Raw genomic sequence first — 24,126 nt, forward strand, 5'->3', positions numbered from 1 at the left:
AGAGAGGGAGAGAGGGAGGGAGAGAGAAAGGTGAAGGAAGGAAGGAGGGATGGCAGAGGGAGGGAGGGGTATGGCTGAGCAGCCTGGCCAGAGCCAGGTGCCCCAAGACAAACTCCAAGGAGGCAGGTGGCCCAGGCCCCTGGGGCCAGAGTCTTTCCCTTGTCCTACTGGCCCGGTGCGACCTGCAGACCTAGCCCTCTGGCCCCACATTCGCTGCCCACCCCTCAAGACTCACAGGACACTCCCCCCACCACCCGCTCACCTGTGGTGTCCAGCAGAGCCAGAGGCCCGGGCACTGGTGGGGACGGCATCCTGGGGGCGCACAGAGGCAATGCCCTAGGGGCTGCTCCTCCGCTCACCCTGGGCAGCAGCGCAGCAGATGGTGGCCACAGTGGGGCAGGAGCAGGCCCAGTCCCCTCTGGCCCCGCCTCTTTCCCTCCCTCTTCCCTCCCCTCCCTCTGCCTCCCTCCGCCCTCTTCTCCCCGCCCGCCCGCCCGCCCGTCTGCTGGCCCGTTCGTCCCACCACCGCTCTCCTCCAGCCCGTGCTGGACGTTGGCAAGTGGGAGTGTGCACTGCCCAGGGTGCGGGTGGGGTGCAGAGCCCCTCAGGAGCACACCACGGGGGTGCTCACTCCTGGCCTGCACCCCCGACACAGGGCCTTGGGCAGCAGCACCGTCCTTTGCTTGCACAGGACTGTGTTGGAAGCCGGGGTTCACAGCCACTGACCCCGTCTCCTGGCCATTGCCCTGGAGCTGTGGGAAAGAAGGGGGCTAGAGGGAGGGCTTACTTGTCTGTGAGGGCTCAGGCCTGGTCCCTCCAAGGAAGACTACTGGCAGCACTTGCCTGGCCGCTGAGGCCCTAGGCAGCCTCCAGCCCTGAGCAGAAGCTAAGGCTCAGCAGCAGCCCCTGAGAAGATGTCCCCCGTCATCAGGAACGGCCCTGGAGACTGCCCAGCAACAGCTTCTCCTGCTGCTGCTGCTGCTGCTGCCACAAAGCTGGGGTCCCGAATCACCAGCACGAAGGTGTGGGAGCTCCCACAGCGGGGGGCACACCTGGCACAGCCACCTGGGATACAACACCCGGGAGGGAGACTGCAGGCCCTCAGCCCTCCCTGAGGACACACAGGAGGCCCAGGCTCTAGGCCCTGCTGCCCTAGAACAGCAGAGAGGTCCTGAGTCCACCTGGGCCCTCGAGCAGGAACCTGGAAACCAGGTGATGTTGATCATGCCCTGCTGTCCCCACAGGCCACTGCGAAGGTGGCCAGCTTGCACACCCACACAGAGATGCACACCCAGCACTGGTCAGTGGACACTGGACACCACCTGTACGGGCAACACCAGGAGGGGTGAGTAGGGGGGACACAGCAGCAGGGAGACACCCTGGTTCACACTTACAACACAGCTTAAGGCACCTGTGGTCAGGGGCAGAGGACACCAAGAGCCATGTGCAGTGGGCAGCACCAGTGCTACCACCGATTGCCAAGCAGCAGCAGGCCACCCTGGGTGGAAGACCCCACTTGGCAGAGTGGAGGGAGAGCAGGTGGGCGGTATTCCCACATGGAGGTGAGCAGCAACAGGGTAACAGGAGTGACCACCCTCAGCAGGCTGTGGTCACTAGGGCCCCTCGCGGGAAGCCTGGCCATGTGCACTGCCTGTGGGGAGGTGGTGGCCCTTGCATGGGGGCTCAGCCCGGGTGGTGGGGCCTTGGGGGCCTACCTCGGAAGGGGCCTCTGGAGTGGGACTGCTGGAAAGCAAGGCCGGCCTCCGGTTCTGCCTGCTGTCTCACCCTTGGTCCCTCTCCACGAGTACGCTCGGGACGCTGTCCCCCAGAAGGCCTCCAGGACCGAGTGGAGACGCCCCACTCTGCACCCCCCAGCCTCAGACGTGCTCTGGAAATGGGGGCCCGAGTGCAGCAGACCGGAGGCCATGCCGGGGCGGACGGCGGTGGGCCGGGGCCAGGCGTGGAACAGGGCCACACCTGCACTGCTGGGTGGCCCAAGTAGGCCTCCTCAGATGGGACACCTGAGCCCAGTCTCCAAGGCCCATGGCCACAAGCCACCCAGGTACCTGGGTCTGGGGACCCCATGCAGAGGCCCAAGGAGGCCAGAGGCCAAGCCAGGAGCTGCAAGGCCTGAGCCCTCCTGGGTGGGCCTGGGGCCTGAGAGGGCAGCACAAGGGCCCAGAGACCGGCTTCCCAGGTCCTGGTCCCAGGGCAGGGAGGTGGCCTGACCAGGACGGGGAACCCAAGGCAGGGAGGCAGGCTGAGGCCTCAGGGGACCAGGGTGACAGCACAGCACCTGGAGGCCACGGGGACCCTCACTGAGGTGCAAGGGCACAGCGCAAAGAGCATAGGGCACGCGCTAGCCAGCCAGAGTGGGAATTCTGCCCTCAGGGAACAGGTGTCCAGAAATGGCCACCAGGCCTGGTCCATGTGACTGACCTCCACAACAGAATGAAGGCTGACGCTGCAGAGTTGTCTCCATAGACACAGGAATGGCCCTTCACCACCAGAGACCCCACCCCTCACCAGAGCAGGGTGACTTTGGAGCCGACAGCAGTGTCCACTCCCAGCCAACAGCAAACTTAGGGCGGAGGACAGTGCTTCCCGAAGACCAGGAGCAAGACGCCCTGCGACCCGGGCCTCAGAAACACACCTTCTGGTCCCACCCTGTGAGTGCCACGGGGACCCAGGAGGTCCATGGAACAGAAGAGCACGGGCACTCGCTCGGATGGGAAGGCCGTGGGGTGGTGTGGGCTGGACGGTACCAGGGGGACATGGGCAGAACTGAGAGCCTGACGGCGTGGATGCGTGCGTCTGAGCCACTGTGTGTCAACCCACAGGACAGACTGGGCCTGGGCAGAACCAGGCAGGGCAGAGGCTGCCCACGCTCCCGAAGCTTCATCCCCGAGGCTGGGCCCTGGACTCCGAGCCTTTGCCAGCACCCAGAGTCCCCAGGCCTCAGACCTCAGCCTGTGAATCATCCACCGGTGCCTTGGTTCTGAGCCTGGGACCTGCCCCACGACAGGCCTCCCTGGGCCTCTGGCTGCAGACAGCAGATGGTGAGGCTTCTCAGCCTCCGGAATCACATGAGCCGAGTCCCCTGGCAAATCCCCTCCCGCCTGCCGCCTGATCATGTCTTGCTCTGATCCTATTTGTCCTGTCTCTCTGAAGAGCCCTGACCCACATCTTCTGGACACCCAAACGAGAGAGCCACAGCTTTCCAAGTCGATGGCGGTGGACCCTGAGAGCCCCAGTACTTTTCTTCTGTGTGTGGAAACCCCCCAGGCCCTCCTGCTCTGGGATGGTGCTGTTCCCACGCACGACTTTGAGGCATCATGCACTGGTCACTTAAAGGATTACTGGCCTCTATGAAGCTCACAGTAGCAAACAAGCTTTCCCAAATCCCCACTGCCACCTGAAACCTGCCGTGCTGCCCTGGGGTCAGTGCTGCCAGTAGTCTTCCATGGAGGGACAGGCTCTCGTGTTTGTTTTGAGAATGATGCCAGCCCAGTTCCCAGTCTGAGGAGCCAGAAGTTGTCTGTCAGCTCGTGTCCACTGGGAGCTGGTGTGGCAGGAACCAGAGGCTGCAGTCAGATGCTCCAAGAGCCTCCTCCCACGCCCGGCCAGAGCCCCATGCCGACGGGCAGTGGCCTCAGCCAACTCCGGCCTGCCGCCAGCCCGCTCCTCAGGGAGCTGCAGTCTGGGACCTGGGTGTTTTCACTGTGTCATGGGATTCAGCTCTCCCGAAAGGCACTGATGAGATGAGGCCATCTGTGCTGCGTGGTCTGAGCACAGCCTGGGTAAATGGCTACAGACTCCAAGGAGAGGGACGGCGTGCACCTGCACGTGAGCCAGGCCCTCCCCTCAGCCTTGAGCGATGAGGGTATCGACGTGGCATTGCACGCTGCGGGAAGTGCCCATGGGATGGGGCTGCCCCCCAGCCCCCGTTTCTGGAAACACTATTCCTGCCCTTATTTGGGTGGAATATTCTATCGGATGTCTTTTTCTTAATAAATAGAGGGGTTGGGTGGGCTCTGGCTCTTGTTCCTCGTGCCCTCTTTCCAGCGCACCTCCGGCTCCCCCTGGACAGCCTTCCCATAAACACAGAGCAAGGGGCAGACACCAGACTCCTACCTGTTCCTCACACCCAGACATGGGCTGAGCTCAACCCGGGCCTCAGAAGGCACCACGGGCTCCAGAGATGGGACCTGCCCTGGCTGAGCGCCTCCACGTGCTGCACACTGCGTGCACCTGTTCCACGGTCCTGCTCACCTGGTGCCCAGAGGTGCCCAGGACTAAGTGCCTTTCCCAGGCCAAACAGCTAACCAAGTAAGAAACGAGCCAGGTGGGTCTGACTCTCAAGGCACTGCACCTCCAGGAGGGAAAGTGGACATTCACCTGGATCTAGACTTTCCTTCAGTCAAAAAGTATCTCCTGAAATTCTGTGTGCAAGATACGAGGGTAACTGGGAAGATGGATTGTGCAGGCTTCCCCTAAAACAAAAGAGCGGAAAGATCACAGCAGTCTCAGTACAGTGGGGAAGCCCCCCATCCCACGAGCAGTCTGCAGGGAAGGCCAGCAGAGAGTCCAGGGACGGTCCCAAGTGCCCACCCCACCCCTCCCTCTCTCCCTCTGCCAGCCTGGCATCTGTCACCTGGGGGCTGTTGGGAAGCCCTGGCAGGAACCCGTGAGTCCTCTCTGGAGGGGATGGATGCAGTGTGGGACGTGGTTCCATGAGCAGCCACCCCTGCCACCCCCACCTTGTGGCAGATAGGTCTAAGGGTTGGGGGCTAAGGGACTTCACTGGATGGCTCAAGGGACATTTTTAAGATGGGTCTTGCTGACTTGCCCAGGCTGGTCTCCAACTCACAATCCTCCTGCCCCTGCCTCCCCAGGTGCTGGCATGACTGGTGTGCCTACCAAGCCTGGTTTGGGACCTTGGAGGTCAGGGCTGAGTGGGCACAGCTCCTGAGAGGCACCAGAGCCAAGAGAATCCAGGGGCACCACCGAGTCTCAGGCTCCCCGAGGTCCCACTATTCGTAGGAGAGGTTCCCAGGGGCAAGGAACGGCACCATTTCCTCCTCAGATGGGAGCTGGTGATCCCCAGACCTCAGTCAAAGGTGAGTGAGTCGGTCCCGATGTCCTGGGTCAGCCCACACTTCCTGCCGGGGCCATTCAAGACAACCCTGCCCAAGCCCGAGTCTCCCCGGCTAGGGCAGGAGGACTTGTGGGGGCCCTTGCAGTGGTCGATTTGAAAGACAGGGCCTGTGAGACTCAAGAGCAGACGTGAGCTGCCAGCCGTGGAGACGAGAGCGCGTGAGATGCACCCGAGGGTCCCCTGCCCTGACCTCCCGAGGGACAGTCATTGCAGAGACGCCGTGGGCCTGGCCTGGCTCAGCTCTCACCCATCCTGGGGGGTGGAGTCCAACATGACTCCTCCTGAAACCAAATAACCCCTGAATAATGCAAGCCAGGGCCAGCGGGGGGGCTGGGGCCTCCACCTGCCGGCATGGAGGTGGGAGGCCAGCCCAGGGGCAGGCTGGAGGCACCCGCAGCCTCAGGTTTTTAAACATTAACGGGGCTTCCGCCCTCTGCTAGAAGCTGTGTAAGAGGATACCCCAGATCCCTTCCAGAGACCTGAGCAGGAAAGGCACAGCCAGGCGCCCCGGCTGGACAGCTGTGCTCCCAGAGAAGGCCCTCCTGCCCCGCCCTGGGAACCACAGGCCTGTCCAGCACCTCAGTTCAGACAAAGATCCACACAGCCCTGCAGCTGAAAGGAGAGAACCAGGCCCTGCAGCCTCCGAAACAAGACCCTGCCGCGGCGGGCCTGGGAGCACTTGGCAGGGTCAGGTATTGGCCAGCAGTGGCCCTGAACTGCAGCAGCACAGGGAGCTCTCACACCCCAGGTGGCCCCAGCCCAGGGCCTGCTCTGCGGACTTCCCTCTGCCCTCATTGGCACTGACCCTTCAGCCCATGTGTCTTGGAAATGGCAGAGTTGGGACTTGGAAAAGCATTTTGGGGGACTGTGGTCACTCTCAGAGCCAGTCAGGCTCTTGTGTGGTCAGCACCGCCTGAAAGCCCACTGCACCTCACCCTCAGTGTCCTGTTCCACACTGAGGCCTTTCAGCCAGGAGCAGAGGCCACACCTGACATCCAGCCCCTGGGAGCCTGAGGCAGGTGGCCCGCAGTTCGAGGCCAGCTGGCAACTTAGCAGGACCCTGTCTCCAAAGACAAAACCGAGAACCATGGGAATCAGAACCACCCTCTGCTGGTGCAGCTTCATCTTCAGGCCCAGGGGCAGGTGAGCCCAGGGAGCAAAGGCCCCAGGGTAACACGTGGCCACTAGGCGGGTCTGAAGGACGGCCAACGAGGACGCAGCCTCTGCAACACCATAGTGACCCCAAGCTGCAGTCCACAGGCGGCCACCGGCAGGGCCCGCTCTTCCTGTCCTTAGGCAGGGCCTGGCTCCGGCACGCTCCGCCCATCCTTGGCTTCCCGTGGACATGCTGGCAGATCCCGCTCCTCCGCCACCTTCCATGGGACAGAAGTGGTGAAGGCGTTCCTGCACCCGCTGTCTGACAGGGTCCCAGCGTGGGGGATGCAGGGCTGCGCTATCGGGAAACGGGAACCATGGGGAGGATCAAGTGTCTGTTTATGATATCATGACGTGGAGAGCGGGGCGCATGTCAATCCATAATGGCAGTACGTCTTGCCCGAGACTGCAGGAGAATCCCAGATGAGACCAAGGGCACCGTTGGGACAGGCCATGAGGTGTGTTTCAGTGTCTCTCAGGACACAAACAAGGTGTCATTCCCAGGCCTGAGCCATGGTGACAATTTACATGACCTCCCCTCAACCCCTCCTAAAGCCACAACCTGTACCACACCTAGCTACAGAAGGACACAGTACAAGGAACACCGTGTGTAGCTTATCCCCCTCGAGGACAGGAGGCTAATAGAAATACATTCCCCAACCAACACAGTCTCCTTCGCCTTCCACAGACACTTATGATGGAAATGGAAAACACAGAGTTAATATAAATGACAAACGGGTGGAGGTGTAAGGCCTGCCCTTTATTAAAGATTACAGAGACATAAGAACTGGCATGCTTTGACCAAGGATCAAGGAAACTGTGAGAAAGCAATTAAATAGGTCACATGAAAAAAGGAAATCACCTTGGAAATTAAAAATAAATGATGTAAAATTAATATAGATATATTTTAGAAGCACTTCAGAGTAGTAGGCTTTTAAGTACTAGACTTCCACTATTTTAAGTGTGTTTTACTGGGACTTTAGTTTAAAAGTAAGAAAGCTTTCCAATAATCATAAGAATGCTTTAAAGCTAAAGGTTGATAAAATAATTATAGGTACGCTTTAAAGTTAGAAGTGAATAAAAGTCCAGAGACATGTGGTCTGTGGCGTTGCCTAGCACCTAGAGATTGAGGTGGAAATGTGACACTTACATCATGGCTGTCTAAGGCTACAGAACAATATTTTGAACAACGTACTCAATATCTTAGGTAACAATGTAGGTCAGAAAAGACTGTAACTCTTGAAAATTATGCACGTCAAAGAAGCGTCAGGCTTTGAGGCTATCCATTAACTACCTGGAAAAGACACCTGTAAAAGGCATAAAACAAAGGCCCCCGGGCAGCAGATCTTTCTGGACGCTGCTCATAACTTGCAACCTGTCGTCCCGGCTCTTCTTCTTTCGCTGACGCCACTCCTCCTTCAGGACCCTTGGATCCCCCCTAGGGCTAGACCCCGGCCCAGAAGCTGCTGGGAAAGTGACCCTTGGGGTGAGGGCACTGGGTTCCACCCAGGGTGGACATCACACTTGGCACGAGGGCAGGTGGGACCCAGCTCTAACCAGGGTTTCCAAAGAGTGCTGCACACTGCGATCACCTGGGTGGGGCTGAAGTGCCCCTGGTGCCACCCCGTCAAACCCGAGTCCTGAGGGACCCCAGTGCTTCCAGAGCCCTGTGGGGATGCCCACCACAGTGGGCTTGAGGCCCTGGGCAGCCTCACCTCAGCTTGGCCCCAGGTCTCTCCTAACAGGGAGGAGGCGGTCCTCTGTGGCCACCGGGTGGGACGGAAGCCGAGCTAGCACACTCCTTTCCTGCTCTGCTCTCCACTGTCTCACCTCTGCCGGTCACCCCTCGGAATTCTACAGTCCATGTCTCCCACGTCCCAAGGACCTCCGCCACAGGAGGCAGGGGGTTTGCCTCTGCAGTTCTTCTGGTGCCCCAGCACTTGGGCCAGCGACCGCCCTTTACAGCCCGGTAACACCTGGTGTTCCTCTGTGCTTGAGGAACAGAGCTAACAAGGAGGCTGCCCAGCCGACCAGCAGACTCCTCAGCCAGGAGCCGGCCCAGCCGACCAGGAGGCTGCCCAGCCAGGAGGCTCCCCAGCCAGGAGGCCCCCCTTTCAGGAGATCTCTCAACCAGCCAGGAGTCTCCCCCAACCATCAAGGCTCCCCTAACCAGCCAGGGTGTGTAGGGGAATATGAAGATGTGTGTAAGGGTGGGGGGATGTGCAAGTGTGTGCACGTGTGCAGGTGTGTGTGCATGCATGTATGCAGGGGTGTATACATGAGGGATGTATAGGATGTATGCTGGAGTGTGTGGGGGTGCATAATAGTGTGTGCACAGGTGTGTACAGGTGTGTGCATGTGTGCAGGTGTAGGCAGAAATATTCATGTGTATGGCTCTGTGTAGAGGTTGTGTGTGCAGATGTGTGTACATGTGTGTGTTCAGATGTGTGCAGGTGTGCATGTGTGTGCAGGAGTGTGTAGGGGTGAGTGTGTAGCTGTGTTTAAGGTGTGTGTATGTAAACACATGCATGCATATGTACGTTCAATTTTAAAAGAAAGAATGCAAGTTGGAATTCATACCACGATCCAAGGAACCTGCCCTCTTTGTTAATATTTTTAATAGTTCTTTAACTGAACCATCTTTTTCTCCGAGTCCTTTCTGACTGCACCTCCCCAGGGCATCTCCTGCTCCCCCTGCTCCCCTCTGGAGGGCAGAAAGTTTCTAGAATCACTATGGAAGTGAGGGGGCTAGGGTCACCACAGCTGCAGGTCTCAGGGGGTCAGAAGTGGAACACCGCCCATCAGGCCCCGGCGACAGCCATGCAAGAGAGGACACCGCATGATGTGGGTCCCAGGAGACGGGCGTCCACCTCAGGTGGTGATGGAAGAGATGAGATGGCGTCCACCACAGGTGCTGTGCACTGAGGGGACAGTGTCCACCACAGGGGCTGTGGGCCAAGGAGACGGGCGTCCACCACAGGTGGTGATGGAGGAGATGAGATGGCGTCCACCACAGGGGCTGTGGACCGAGGAGACGGGCGTCCACCACAGGTGCTGTGGGCCAAGGAGATGGCGTCCACCACAGGGGCTGTGCACTGAGGGGACAGTGTCCACCACAGGGGCTGTGCACTGAGGGGACAGTGTCCACCACAGGGGCTGTGCACTGAGGGAACAGTGTCCACCACAGGTGCTGTGGGCCAAGGAGACAGGCGTCCACCACAGGTGGTGATGGAGGAGATGAGATGGGCGTCCACCACAGGGGCTGTGCACTGAGGGGACAGTGTCCACCACAGGGGCTGTGCACTGAGGGAACAGTGTCCACCACAGGTTCTGTGGGCCAAGGAGACGGGCGTCCACCACAGGTGGTGATGGAGGAGATGAGATGGGTGTCCACCACAGGGGCTGTGCACTGAGGGAACAGTGTCCACCACAGGTGCTGTGGACCGAGGAGATGGCGTCCACCACAGGTGCTATGAACCAAGGAGATGGCGTCCACCACAGGGGCTGTGCACTGAGGGGACAGTGTCCACCACAGGGGCTGTGCACTGAGGGGACAGTGTCCACCACAGGGGCTGTGCACTGAGGGAACAGTGTCCACCACAGGTGCTGTGGGCCAAGGAGACAGGCGTCCACCACAGGTGGTGATGGAGGAGATGAGATGGGCGTCCACCACAGGGGCTGTGCACTGAGGGGACAGTGTCCACCACAGGGGCTGTGCACTGAGGGAACAGTGTCCACAACAGGTTCTGTGGGCCAAGGAGACGGGCGTCCACCACAGGTGGTGATGGAGGAGATGAGATGGCGTCCACCACAGGGGCTGTGCACTGAGGGGACAGTGTCCACCACAGGGGCTGTGCACTGAGGAGATATCTATACAACTATACCACAGGCGGTGTTAATGAGAACACAGATGTCCACCCCAGGTGGTGACAGAGGAGATGAGATAGGACACAGTGTCCACCACTAGTGGTGCTGGCCCCTGAGGCAGCTTCCCTGCCACTTCATGGAGGCAGTGATTCCCAGCTAAGCCCAGGGAGGTCCCACCATTTCCACTCCCACAAGACTTAATGTCCCCGAGTGGGAGTCCCTGGAGTGCGGTGGCTGGGAGCAGGGCCAGTACGGAGTCCGGGACCATCCCAGAGTCCAGGACCATCCCAGAGTCCAGCCTCTTGCAGCTGTGGTTTGCCAGCCCTCATCTCACTGAGAGCTGGCCTCCTCCTGAGGGACCTGGGCTGGGGTATTAGCAACGGCCCAGGAGACCCACGCTGCCCCAGGCTTCTGACTGCACCTTGGCCAGCACTGCCCAGAAGGGCGGTCCTCTCGTGCATCTCTGCAAGGCCGTGGGCCCATCTGTTGCTGCCTTGTGGCACCTGGAATATTTTCCTGCCTCTTTTGAGTGAAATAAGACGAGAAGGTGGACGACCACATTGGTGGGCCCGGGGCTCCTGGGCTGGGCAGGCTTCTCGTCCTTGAGTGGTCTGGAGGGGGAAGGGAGCTGGTGCCCGCCGTTGGGGGCCACGGGCTGACCCAGAGGTCTGCATGTCCACCAGAGCGGCTCCTTTCGGAACGTGGCTAGGAGACCAGACACATTCCTGACTTGCACACGGGGGCCGCCTCCCCCACAGGGACTCCCTTCATGTCATCCGGCATCTGCCCGTCAGGGCGCCACACATTCAGCTCCCGGAAGATGCCCGTCTCGATCATCTCCTCCTGCCAGGGAATGGGACAGTTGCCCGAGGCAAATTCCTGGAAGAATTCCGAGTCTGCTTTGTCAAAGGCCACACCCTTGACCGTGGAAAAGGCACCCACGTCCTGAATGCTCTTCGCATAGACAGTTCTGGAGTCAGGGATGAAGGGAGGAATCAGCATTCCTGTGGGGTACAGAGAGAGGCGCAGGTGAGAGGAGGCCCAGGTGAGGAGGCCCAGGTGAGGAGTGCAGGTGAGAGGAGGCCCAGTTTAGGAGGGTAGGTGAGAGGAGGCCCAGGTTAGGAGGGCAGGTGAGAGGAGGCCCAGGTGAGGAGGGCAGGTGAGAGGAGGCCCAGGTGAGGAGGGCAGGTGAGAGGAGGCCCAGGTGAGGAGGGCAGGTGAGAGGAGGCCCAGGTGAGGAGGGCAGGTGAGAGGAGGCCCAGGTGAGGAGGGCAGGTGAGAGGAGGCCCAGGTGAAGAGGACAGGTGAGAGGAGGCCAGGTTAAAAGGGCATGTGAGAGGAGGCCCAGGTTAGGAGGGCAGGTGAGAGGAGGCCCAGGTTAGAAGGACAGGTGAGAGGAGGCACAGGTGATAGGAGGCCCAGGTGAGGAGGCCAGGTGAGAGGAGGCCCAGGTGAGGAGGAGAGGTGAGAGGAGGCGTAGGTGAGGAGGACAGAGCATGGGCCTCCAGCAGCCAAGGAGAAAAGCAGCGTCTCTCAGATCCCAGCCTGAGGTCCAGTGCTCTGTGCTGCGAGGACAGCTGGATGCCTGAAGCCGGGCTGGGCAGTGTACCATGAGCCACCAGCCCTCGCCCCACGCTCCCCAGACCCCCCCAAAGCCTGCTGAGAGCAGCCCTCCTGCTCTGGCCCCTGGGGACCTCAGCCCCTCGGCAGCTCCCTCGACCTCCCTGTGGCCCAGAGCCCCTGGCTCGTGCCCAGGTGGACTTGACTGACCCCACCGACCCTCCCTCCCAAGATGGCCTCTGCTCACATGCCCAGGAGCCAGCAGATGCAGGATGCCAGTCCCTGAGAAGCCCCATGTGTGCAGACCCCCAGACCCTCCCTCGGTGCACAAGGTCCTTGGGGGCCGCCTAGCCCCCGCCTTCACACAGACACACGGGTGCAGGCTGGCGGCCAGCTGCTGCCCTCCAAGGCCTCTGTGTGCTCCTTCCCCACCAGCTGCGCTGGACACCCCGACTCAGCCTGGTCTGGCGCAGCACAGTCCTGGGGCTCCCGGGACCCGCGTCCTTCCTGGGGCCTGTGTCCTGACGGCTCTCCCACGCAGAGCCCACTTCCCTGCCTGGCCCTTCCCCCAGGAGGCTGAGCTTGCCCCCGGCCCCCGGCTCTGTCCTAGGCACAGTTGTATCGTGATGATCCAGGTCTTCCACCAGGCTCCTGGAGGGACAGCTGGCCTTCCACGTCCCTCCCAGACACACACACGCATAGACACACCCAGGAGCACACATACACACAGACACAAATGTGCACATCATGCTTGAAGACCCGGTGAGGACACAGGTGGACACACACAGTTGAGGACAGCCATGGTCATGACCTCACCTCTCCACACAGTGTGAGGACCCCGCCTCCCATGGCTATGGCCTTCAGAGCCACAGAGTGGACACCAAGCTCAACTGAACTCAGGGTCACACGCCCACTGCAGTGCCCAGGCCCAGCAGGCTGGGGATAGACAGAGGGCTGGGTGGCATTGCTGGGCAAGAGGTAGCTGGGGTCCCACCACTGGACAGGGCAGGGATGCAAGGGCCAGGCAGGCCCTCAGGCCCAAGGTGCCCAACAGTACCGGCCTCTAGCTGCCTCCAGCTGATGTCTTTGAAAAGGGCGTGGGCCCGCAGCCCATCGCAGGAGCCATCTCTCAAGCCCAGGCGCTTCTCCGGGTCCTTCTCCAGCAGGGCCTCACAGAAGTCCCTGCTGGCCTGGCCGAACTTGTCTGAGTAAGTCACGGGCTCCGAGAGAACACGCTGCTTGAGCTCCTTGTTCTCCACCTGCCGGCCAGGGTGGACACACCCCCTGTGTCAAGCCCACCCGCAGGCCAGGCTGGACACTCCTCCCCGACACCCCAGCAGCCCACCCGCAGGCCAGGCTGGACGCTCCTCCCCGACACCCCAGCCCACCCGCGGGCCAGGCTGGACGCTCCTCCCCGACACCCAGCCCACCCGCAGGCCAGGCTGGACGCTCCTCCCCGACACCCAGCCCACCCGCGGGCCAGGCTGGACGCTCCTCCCCGACACCACCCGCAGGCCAGGCTGGACGCTCCTCCCCGACACCCAGCCCACCCGCAGGCCAGGCTGGACGCTCCTCCCCGACACCACCCGCGGGCCAGGCTGGACGCTCCTCCCCGACTCCCAGCCCACCCGCGGGCCAGGCCTCTGCACACTGGCAGAGGTGGATGCAGAGTGACTGAGCACGGGGGGCGTGGACACTGACCACCAGGAGCTCAGAATTCAGCCTGTTCCAACGCCATCCTGGGGAGACCAGCATAGGGACTGAACCCCACCAGTCAGGGCCAGGCCCCCAGGCAGTCATGGGGTGGTGGGTTCAGAGCTGGACAGACTGCATTTGAGGGCACTGTGAGGTGCTGCTCCCATTGGCAGGACACCACAGAGATCCTGGCCCTGGCTCTAGCTCTGCCCTGCCTCGGCCGCACAGCCCCTGAGCTCCGTCCACACCTGTGGAGGGAATAGACTAGAGCCACCCTGCTGGCCATGAGCCAGGCAGAGCCACCTTCAGGGGCTCTTTCTTGTTTGAGTTGCAGGAAAGCCAAAGTTCTGAGATGCTTTGGGGGACGGGGCTGAACAGGAGCCACGAGATGTCCACCTCCCTCCATTCAGGTCAGCTCTGTGCCCATGCTGGGCAGCAGGCTTTTGAAGTGTGGGGAGGAGGGGAGCTTGCTGTACTAAATTGAAAAGTAGCAGCTGACCCAGGAGCATGAGCCACTGTGACCTGTGTGCCCAACAGCGGCCTAGCAGCCAGGGAGCTACAGAGCTGTGGGTGGCCAGGCCTTGGGATGGTGCAGCAGCAGCCCTTTTGTGAACAGGGCCCATGAATGAGTCTCAGGTCTCAGTCTGCCACTCAGAAGGGGAGGGCAGCAGGCTCTGTGGGGACGCTTCCTCTGCCACCTCTCATTCTGGGGCAAAAGGACCTGCAGCCTGGGGAGCTGGCAGCCTGGATGGTCCTAGGGTCCTAGGGTGTCACCCTCGAGAGCCACACCAGGAGCAAGACCTGACCTGAGCCTGCACCCCCAGTGGTCCTCTGAACCACCCCACGATGTCCCAGCCAACGAGGGCCATGGCAAGACCCCCGCTGGGCAGCGCCCACCTTCTCTCCTCGGGCTCGGAAAGGACCTCTAGCCGCGATCATCTCGTACAGGGTGGCCCCCAGGGCGAAGTAGTCCACAGAGAAGTCGTACTCCTCGCCACGCAGGAGCTCGGGGGCCATGAAGCCTGCGGGACACAGCTGCAGGTTGAGACGGGCCGCACCCCGCAGGTCTCAGCACTGCTGACCCTTGGGGACACTGGCACCTGCTGGTCTCCACCCCTGGAGGCCGCAGCACCCCGGTCTTGACAAGGACAGTGCCCCGGCTCAGCCGTGTTCCCTGGGCCAAGTGTCCCATGGCCGGGAACCCGAGCCCTGCACCCAGGGGGTGGGGTCTCCTCTCCCCCCCGGACCCTGCAGGACACGCCGGGCAAGCCCAGCCGTGGGCAGAGCTCTTGGGGCAGAGATGGCCCTGCGGGCTTCTCACTCACTCCAGGCCAGGACCCGAGAGCACAGACCCTGGCCAGGCACCCCAGAAGGACAGCCAGGCACCCCAGGAACGGGCCAGGCACCTTGGCCCGGCCGAGGCCCACGGGACGCCCCCAGAGCAGGCCTGGCGTCCTGCAGGGAGACCTCAGCCCGGGCACTGTCTGGCAGCACCTGTCCAGCACCTGCTGAGCTGACCCCACTCCTGCACCTACCAGGGCCACCAGTCACCTCACTGTGCAGAGGAGAGCAGAGCTTGCTCCGGCTGACCAGGAGGCAAGTGGCCAGCTGGGCCCACAGGCCTGCACTGAACTGCCACTACGGCCAACCTGGCCTGGGGCCAGCCCCTCGCAGCCCCCACCATCCTCGCCTGGGGGTCAGGTGGTTCCCTCACAGAGGGTCCTGCCCACCTCCCCCGCGGACCCCTGGGCACCGACCAGGGCCAGCACACTGGTAGCAGAGACACAGCTAGAGCTGAGTGTCAGTGTGGCGCAGCCCCAGGGACCACTCCCCGGCCCGGAGCAGCCCATCCTGCCCGTCCAGGCCCTGGGCCCACAGACGGGACGTGTGGCTCGCCCAGCCACATGCTGTGGTGGGTCCTGAGCGCCCGGGCACCTCACCCTGTGCCCGCCCTGCACACGGAAGACACCATCCTCAGCCAACAGAGACCTTGGCAGGGAGCCAGGCCCGGCCTCTGCCGCCAGCCTCAGCTGACCAGGGAGCTGCTGGGAGTCAAGGCCAGAGACTGGCTCCTGACCCGCAGGTTGACGGCAGAGCGCGGGCCACGGGGCCCCCTAGTGGCCATGCAGCTATCGCATCCCTGCAGGCAGGGTCCACCTCTGTTCTGGCTGCGGCAGTCACCAGGCAAGCAGCTACTTCCACACCACACCTCCCGTGGTGTCCATGGTGTATATCAGAACCCACGGCCAGAGACGTTAAGCAAATCACCCAAGGTCACACAGCACTAATAAGGGGTCTCCACTAGACTCTGCCCTTCTCAGCTCTGCCGCTCCTTCCCTGCCCGCGGGGACACACACACAGGACACACAGGACAGACACACACGCGCACATGCCAGACACACAGATGGCACCAGTGCACAGACCTGCATGCAGAGGCACGTGTCAGATACCTGCACACCCAGACACACACAGGCAGGGTCATGGATACGTTCACAAGTGTGTGTGTGTGTGTGTGTGTGTGTGCATGTGACACGCCTGTGTGTGGACACCCCGCAGTGGCCCCAGGCCCAACTCCCCGAGCCAGCACTCGGGGCAGACCCATTCTCTGCAGCCCAGGCCCTGAGGTCCTGCCCTGGGCCCCTGCTCATCACGCCCCAGCGGGTGGCTTCAGCAGGCAGGAGGCTGTCACGGGGCGGCCCCAGGGGCAGCCAGTGGACCCTGGCTGTTGACCGCTCCAGGCCCACCGCACCTCACCTGGCGTCCCTGCGTAGCCCCTGGTCTTGCTCTGCCCCTCCGGCAGCTCCACGGCCAGCCCCAGGTCCGAGATGCGGACGTTGCCTGGAACAGCGCGCTGCGGTCACTCGGGGGGCCTGGCAGGCCGCTGCCCGCGGGCACCCTGGCCACACAGGCAGCACAGCCAGCACACCCTGCACACACGCACAGCACACCCAGCACACACCCACAGCACACCCAGGACACGCACAGCACACCCAGGACACACACACAGCACACCCTGCACACACCCACAGCACACCCAGGCCACACCCAGCACACCCAGGACACACACACAGCACACCCAGCACACCCAGGACACACCCAGGACACACCCACAGCACACCCAGGACACACCCAGCACACCCAGGACACACACACAGCACACCCAGGACACCCAGGACACACCCAGGACACACCCACAGCACACCCAGCACACCCAGGACACACCCAGGACACACCCACAGCACACCCAGGACACACCCAGCACACCCACAGCACACCCAGGACACACCCACAGCACACCCTGCACACACACAGCACACCCAGGCCACACCTAGCACACCCAGGACACACCCACAGCACACCCAGGACATACACAGCACACCCAGGACATACACAGCACACCCAGGCCACACCCAGCACACCCACAGCACACCTAGGACACACCCACAGCACACCCTGCACACACGCAGCACACCCAGGACACACCCAGCACACCCAGGACACACCCACAGCACACCCAGGACACACACAACACACCCAGCACACCCAGGCCACACCCAGCACACCCAGGACACACACCCAGCACACCCAGGACACACACACACACCACACCATGCACCACATACCACACACACCACACACACACACACACCGCACACACACACACACCGCACACACCACACACACAGCATACACCACACACACACACCACACACACACTTCACACACACCACACACACACCACACACACACCACACTCCACACCACACACACCACACACACACACCACACACACACCACACACACACCACACACACACCACACTCCACACCACACACACACCACACACACACACCACACACACACACACACCACACACACACCACACTCCACACCACACACACCCTGACTGCAGGGCCCGGGGCACACAGCATGCAGGCAGCAGGGCTGACAGTGACCTCAGGGTGCCCAGTCCTCGGCCCTGGCTCGAGCCTCTGCACTTCTGCCTGGGCACAGGCAGCTTCCGGCTCCAGGCTTGTGTCCGGCGCAGGGCCGCCCAGCCTTGGCCCAGGAGTGGCCGTGCCTAGGGCCCACGGAACAGGGAGCCGGACAGTCCGCCCCCCTCGCGCTCAGTCCTTCAGAGCCTGGGGCGACCGCTGGGAGTGGTGCAAGAGCGGCACGCCCAGCCGCCCACGGCTCACCCCCGTCATCCAGCAGCACGTTCTCGGGTTTGAGGTCGCGGTAGACGATCCGTCTCTGGTGCAGGTGCTCCAGGCCACTCAGCATCTGGGCCGCGTAGAAGGTGGCGCGCGGCTCCGGGAGGCCAGGACTCTCCTCGTCCACGCTGTAGATGTGGTACCTGGGTGGCACGCGCAGAGCACCGGCACCCTGGCCACAGCCTGCCCGGGACAGGCCCAGGCAGCCGGAGGCCCCGGCTTCCTGCACCCCAACCACGACTCTCAAAGGCAGGAGCTGCGGTCAGGGGCCTGTCCTCCCAGAGCCCAAGGCCACTGGTCAGTCCACACGGGGGCCAGTGGCTGCCTGGTCCCTGCTGACGTGCGTGGCCCACGGCAGGCATGAGTGGTCCTCACCCGACCTAGAGCCCCTGGTGGACTTGCAGCGTCCTCTGCCCAGTCCTGCCTGAAGTCCACCCTTCCTTGTCTCAAGAGAGGCCCAGCCCATAGCTATGAGGAAGTGGTGCCCTGGGCAGCAGCAGGGTGGCCAGGCCCTGGCTGAGGGCAACAGGAGGGCAGGCAGCAGCTGCTAGCCCTGCACGTGCTGAGGGGCAGGCGGCCCTGAGAGCTGCCCACCTCTCCTCCCTGGGCCCTCGAAGGCTGCTGTGTGGCCCTCACTGGAACCCAAGCAGCCAGAGAGAAGGGGCCCATGGAGTGAGGGCGGGTGCCAGAGGCAGTGTGGGCCTCCCAGCCAGGCCCCCTGCAGCTCCAGGGCCGGCCCAGGCCGGGTCCAGGACAGCGTGAACCTGGGCATGGGTCCCGTTTCACAGACGAGGCCACCAAGGCCAAGATCAGGCCTCAGCTAGCTCCAGGCCCTGGCCCCCCGACCTTCCTGGGAGCCCAGCTGGCCTCAGAGTCGCCCAGGGACTGGTCAGGGCACACATGCTGCTGGGCTGGTGGCGGCGCGGCCGGCCCACATTGGCCGCTCGTGGTGCAGGCCAGCTCCCTCCCGGGCGGGCACCAAGGGTGTCGATCACCACGCACCGGCCCTTGTGTGAGGTGCGAGGCCCTCGGCCGGCCTCGGCTCCCAGCACCAGGTCAGGGAGCAGAACCGGGAGGCACCCGTGACCAGCCAGGGCCACCGGGGGATCGCTGCCCTGGTGTGGGCCTGAGACAGGCACCAGCTCTGGAGACAGAGGGGCTTCTGATGGGGCCCAAGCACATGTGCTCAGCTCACGGGCCACCAGACTGGACGGCCCTTTACCTTACATCACCTCCATTCATGATGGTCATCACCAGGCAGAGGTCAGTCTTGGTCTCGAAAGCATAGGCCAGAGAGACGATGAACCTGCTGTGCACTTTGCTCAGGATGGTCTTCTCGACCATGGCGCCCTGGAGGGCAGAGGAGGGAAACCAGAGGCCTGTGGAGGGGCCCAGGCCGCCTGTACCAGTGGCCACAGGGCCAGACTCATGCAGGACGGTGTGCCCAGTTTCAGAAGCAACTGAAGTCCCTTGAGACCCTTTCCACACACCCGGCACACAGGGGGACACCCGGCACACAGGGGGACAGCATGAGAAGCCATCTCGGACTGGGCCTGGGGCCTCTGGGCATCTCCAGCCCAGGGGGTCCCACCACCCAGCCGACTGCCGTCTCCCTGCCGCGGTGCTGGTCTCCCTCTCGGTGCTGCCTGGGTCCAGCCAGCTCCCCTGCTGCCGCCCAGCCCTGTCCCGCCAGCCTCTGCCCCCAAGAGCTCTGCTCCTCTGTCTGGCTTTATCCTGAGACCACGGGGGTCACCGGGGTGCAGGGCAAGACCGGCCGGGCTCGCCTCAGCCTGCAGCAAGACCCTCAGGAGGCTAAAGCCAGGGTTAGACACGAATGGCCTGGCATGAACTGCCCTTTCCAGATTGCCGCGGACCACGCTGGGAGTGGTCACGTCCAGTGGTCACGTCACAGCTGCGTTCTTCTAGGCTGAGCAGCTCCCACTGACCCTGCCTGGCTGGACACGCTGGTGCCAGCAGAGGAGTCGGCAAGACGCTGACTCCTGTCCTCCCAGGAGGCCGACCCCGCACCCCAGCCCCGGGCCAGGCCAGTCCGAGAGACATGTGGCTCACAGAGCCCGGCCTCCCTCAGAGCCCGGCCTCCTTCCCCAGAACCTCCCCTGTTGCAGCGTAAGCGGGCTTTGAACTTCCAGATGGGGCAGATCCAGAGAGCAGTCCCTGACAGGCAGGGTCCACCGGCCAGGAACCCGGGAAGGACCACAGGCCCCGGGGCCAGTGGCGAGGGCAGCGTGCAGCTTGGCAGGTCCTCCAGGGCCTGCAGCCTCCATCTGGACCACGAGAGCAGGCCCTGCTGCTGGTCGCCGTGCCCACCTGGTACCCCTTCCTCTTCTTCAGACGCTTCTTGTTCAGCTTCTTGCAGGCGTACATCTTGCCGGTGGCCTTCATCTGGCAGGCAGACACCTCCCCAAAGCCACCCTTCCCCAGGACCCTGAAGTCCAGGAACCAGTCCTCCCCGACAGGCTGAGCCTCCAGCCACTTCCACTGCAGGAACCTCAGGAAGTGCAGGCTGTCCAGGAACTCCTGGAAGGGGCCCCGGCTCAGGTGCTCCAGCGTGGCCTGCAGCAGTGGCTGGAAGAGCCCATCCTGGCCCCCCACGGCCGCTCCCTTCACCTTCGACATGGTCCCCTCATCCAGAAAGCTGCAGAAGAGCTTGGCCTGGGGGTCCAGGTACGTGGCCACGATGCTCTGTGCCTTCTGCAGCCGCAGGTCACCATCCACAGTGTCATAGTCCTCGATGTCCAGCCAGAGGCCCACAGCCGGCTCGTGCCCCGGGTCAGCCCTCAGAAACTGCTGGAAGAGCCGCCTGCCGATGGGCTGCTCCCGGCACACACTCTGGAACTCCAAGTCGAGGCTGCCCCGGAGGCCCTCGCACTTGGACAGCGGGGGCAGCCGGAGCTTGACCCGGTACTTCTTGTCCCTGGAAGACGGGGCGCTGCTCCCGTCAAAGCTGCCCCGGGCAGCGATGAAGGCAGAGTTGGCCACCACGGTCTCCAGAGACCCAAAGTCCATCCTGGCGCTGCCTCCTGCCCGCTCAGGCCTGAGGAGACAACGGCCAAGGCCAGGCCCTGGGCGCCGACTCACTGCCCTTGGCCTGTGGCCGGCTCCTGCCCTGGGGGGACCAGGAAGAGCTCCCAGCAGTGGTGAGGACGCCCAGGAGGACCCGGGGCTGACACAGCACTGACTAAATCCCAGCTCCGGGGCAGGGAGGGCACCTTGGGGGTGGCTATTGGGTCCAGAAAAAGAAATCCCCTAAGCTGCCCCAAAGCGGATCAGCCAGGGGCAGCTCAGCCCCCTGCAGCCAGACACCTGTGTTTCCCACAGGAAGGACAAACCCAGGCCCCAGGGGGCTGCGCCTGTCCTCATGGGACCCTGGCCAGCAAGGACAGGGCGTCAGTGGCGGTGTCCTCTGTGAGGATGGCCGGTCATCCGTTTTTATTCTAAGGAAATTACAGCAAGAAGCAAACCTCCAGCCATTAGGAGCTGAGAGAGGAGAACCCCACAAGAGCTGTCCAGGGGTGTCCAGGGGTGAGGGCACGGCACACCGAGCGGTCAGCTCCAGGTCACTTTCTCCTCAGCGGGGCTGCTCAGGTGACGCCAGCCAGGGAGCCGGAGACTCAGAGCCGCCCGGGCACAGCCCGAGTCAGGCAGGAGAGGACAGGCAAGGCAGGGACCTGGGCGGCAGCCCACCAGGGGCTCACCCAGGACCCAGGTGGGCACGGCTGACTCAGGGAGGGCGCCCTGGGACACCTTGAGACGTAGCTGGGACACACAAGGGCGTGCCAGCTCCTCCTGGGAGGAGGCAGCCCCCAGCTCCAGGGGCAGGCTCCTCGTGGGCCCAGCCTACAACAGGGCTCAGCTTGGCTTGCAGAAGGAGACGGAGAGTGGTCGTCCCACTCACAGAGGGCAGGGGACAAGGCCAGGAAGAGAGAGTGCCCGCGCCCAGGGAGGCCGGAGGACTGTGCGGTCAGCCCTTCTCGTGCAGGAACCTCCCGGCTGGGCGGTGCGTCCCCATGGCCTCGGGCAGGACTGTGGCAGGTGCTAGTGAGTAAATATTTGAGGTGAACAGCATCGTGTCGTCCCCGGGAGACTGCACTAGGTCAGCCCTGCCCCCTAGGAGGAGGTGACCTTGGGCCAACCACTTTAACGCCTTCCCGTCACCAGGGTCAGAGGGGACAGGGTTCTCATGGTATTGTTAGTACAGGTGGCCTCTGCTGCCTTTCCCCCAGTGTCCGAGCCAGAACAGTCACCCAGAGACCCTGCAGGAGCATCCCATGTCGGTGGGCCTGGGCGGTGCAGACCCGCATCTCTGGGGGCTCCCAGGGGGCTCCCATGTCATGGCCCACCTGAGACCCAGGGCTGAGGGAGAGGACTACACTAGAGGTGAGCACAGAGGTGTCCTGTGGAAAGGACCCGCTGCCCCTGGCCGGCCACAGAGCACCCAGGATGAAGGCAGGTTCCTGCTGCCCCAGGGTGACTTGGACCTAGCAGACGTGGCCGAGAGGGGCAGCTGTGCCTCGAGGCCAAACTCCTGGTCTCTGGAAGTCCTTTCTCCTTTGACCCTCTGGTGGGTGGTGACTGCTGATTGGCAGCCGGGGCAGGAACCATAGAGAAGCCCCTGAGTAACAGCCCGGAGCACAGCCCAGCAGGGCAGCAGGGCCCTGTGCTGCCTCGGAGGCCACACGCCTGCCCTGCCCACCCCTGTGGACCACCAGTCTGAGGCACTTGGGCATTTCGAGGATGCTCTCTGTGTGGATGCACACAGTGGCCCCCAGACCAGCTCTGCACTCACATGGCTCTGGGGGGCCATCTAGGTCAGCGTGTACGACAGACCCCTGGACCCAGAGCAGGCCTGCTCGACCCGCTGCTTCCAGTGTTCAGCTGCCCGAGAGGAGCCGCTGTGGACATGGTGAGTGTCCCTGAGTGTCACTCGGGTCGTGTGGCAGGGGTGTTTGCTCTCTGGGCAGCTCCCCCCGGGGCCGCCCACCAGGCCTCCCTCATGGCCACAGGAGCTCTGCCTCCTCAGAGTCCTGCAGGTGCTGGTGGCCCTGGTGGCTTCGACCTGCACTTCCTGAGGGCTCGTGCTGGTGTCCTCTGTGCATGCCCTCGCTTCCACCTGGAGGGTCCACTTTCTGTGTCCTGGGCAGGTCCCTTGTCAGAGTGTGGTTTCCAGGTCTCCTCCCGGCCGCTGCCTCTCTGTGGTCTCCGTATGTAGGCTCACCGAGCAGACGTGGCTCATCTTGCTGAAGTCCAGCTGTCCACGTGCCTTCTCACAGGCTGGGCCTGGTGTCCAGCCCGACTCCCCTAGCCGTGGCTCCTGAAGACCCTCCCGTGTCTTTCCTGGCATTTCACCTAGAGTTCGTGGCCCAGGGGCTACGTGTGGGCCAGGCGTGAGGCTGGGGTCCAGTGTCTGCTACAGGCCCAGCTGCCTGCACCTGGAGCAAGGCTATTCCATGCCTCGGATATCCCCTGCACCTCTGCAGGAGTCAGTGGGTCTGTCCACCCTGAGCTGCACCTCCCCAGGCCTCAGGACACAGTCCTGGTCACTGGGGCTGTAACCAGCTGTGGAGCTGGGCAGACCTACCTCCCACTGTATTCTTTGTCTCAAAAACATTTTCCAAGAACTCTTCAGAATGTAGAAGAAAATATCTGCCTATTCCCTTGGCTTTCTGTACAAATTCTAGAATGATTCCTGTCTCTATCTCCAAAGTAATCTTGCTGGGATTTTGTGTGTGAGTGTGAGCGGGGATAACAAGGATTGAACTCAGGGGCCCTCGACCACTGAGCCACATCCCAGCCCTCGTTGCTGTATTTTTTTTTTAGAGACAGAGTCTCACTGAGTTGATGAGCATCTCGTTTTGCTGAGGCTGGCTTTGAACTTGAGGTCCTCCTGCCTCAGCCTCCCAAGCTTCTGGGATCGCAGGTATGCGCCCCCACACCTGGCTTCTGGCTTGTACGTTGATGAGTTATTTTAGGCCTGAATTTTAACTTGGAGAACCTCCGTCTCTACTGAGCTGGGACCTGTTCCTCCATGAGTCCGACCTCCACTTACTTCCTCGCCCACCCAGAGGGTGTCACCTCTGTCCTGCTCGCGTCTTGTCAGATCGGCACCTTGTGTCCTTTGGGCTGAGCCTTGTCACAGTGCTGCACTTTCATCCTAGCGTGCACATGCCTGTTTTGCCCTACAAACACAGCTGGTTCTGCACATTGGTCTGGAGTGAACGTGCTGTTTCTGGGATGGATTTCTCGACATCAAACCCGCTTTGCATCCCACTGGAACAGAGTGGGCTTTTACACACTGTTGGACTCAGTCGCCCACATTTTATCTTATTTTTTTTATTGATTTTATTTTTTAAATACACGACAGCGGAATGTATGACGATTCTTATTACACATACAGAGCACAATTTTTCACATCTTTATATAAAGTGTGTTCACGCCAATTCATGTCTAGTTGCCCAC

At 62.3% G+C, this 24,126-nt stretch overlaps 2 protein-coding genes and 1 long non-coding RNA gene across 3 annotated transcripts in view; 1 reads left to right on the forward strand and 2 right to left on the reverse strand.

Moving 5' to 3' along the window:
• TMEM255B (transmembrane protein 255B) overlaps positions 1–311 on the reverse strand; it is a gene marked incomplete at both ends in the record, with an annotated part of 57,093 nt that extends 56,782 nt beyond the window's left edge. Inside the window, one exon of the mRNA XM_081308742.1 lies at positions 263–311. Within this exon, the coding sequence (XP_081164868.1) occupies positions 263–311 (49 nt within the window). The remainder of the gene's footprint in view (positions 1–262) is intronic.
• Positions 312–9,160: 8,849 nt separating this feature from the next.
• On the forward strand, positions 9,161–10,032 carry LOC308644273. Its single transcript, XR_014020934.1, has 4 exons — positions 9,161–9,224; positions 9,259–9,364; positions 9,536–9,699; positions 9,905–10,032. It is a non-coding gene; the product is annotated as an uncharacterized lncRNA (long non-coding RNA).
• Positions 10,033–10,051: 19 nt separating this feature from the next.
• Positions 10,052–20,706, reverse strand: GRK1 (G protein-coupled receptor kinase 1). Its single transcript, XM_081285168.1, has 7 exons — positions 19,978–20,706; positions 18,872–18,999; positions 17,635–17,792; positions 16,190–16,273; positions 14,333–14,457; positions 12,798–12,999; positions 10,052–11,184 (listed from the first exon to the last, which is right to left on the reverse strand). The coding sequence occupies exons 1-7, from the start codon at positions 20,674–20,676 to the stop codon at positions 10,886–10,888; spliced, it is 1,695 nt and encodes a 564-aa protein (XP_081141294.1). The 5' UTR covers positions 20,677–20,706; the 3' UTR covers positions 10,052–10,885.
• Positions 20,707–24,126: the final 3,420 nt, after the last annotated feature.

This window comes from Spermophilus citellus (genome assembly GCF_964194105.1).
Source record: "Spermophilus citellus genome assembly, chromosome: 1".
Lineage (NCBI taxonomy): Eukaryota > Metazoa > Chordata > Mammalia > Rodentia > Sciuridae > Spermophilus > Spermophilus citellus.

Excerpts from the sequence above, each read along its gene's own strand:
- GRK1 (XM_081285168.1), bottom strand. The coding sequence starts at position 20,676 with ATGGACTTTGGGTCTCTGGAGACCGTGGTGGCCAACTCTGCCTTCATC. Across the intron at positions 13,000-14,332 it reads TCCGAGCCCGAGGAGAGAAG|GTGGAGAACAAGGAGCTCAA; the intron begins GTGGGCGCTGCC and ends CCTGGCCGGCAG. Across the intron at positions 11,185-12,797 it reads CTGGAGGCAGCTAGAGGCCG|GAATGCTGATTCCTCCCTTC; the intron begins GTACTGTTGGGC and ends TGTACCCCACAG.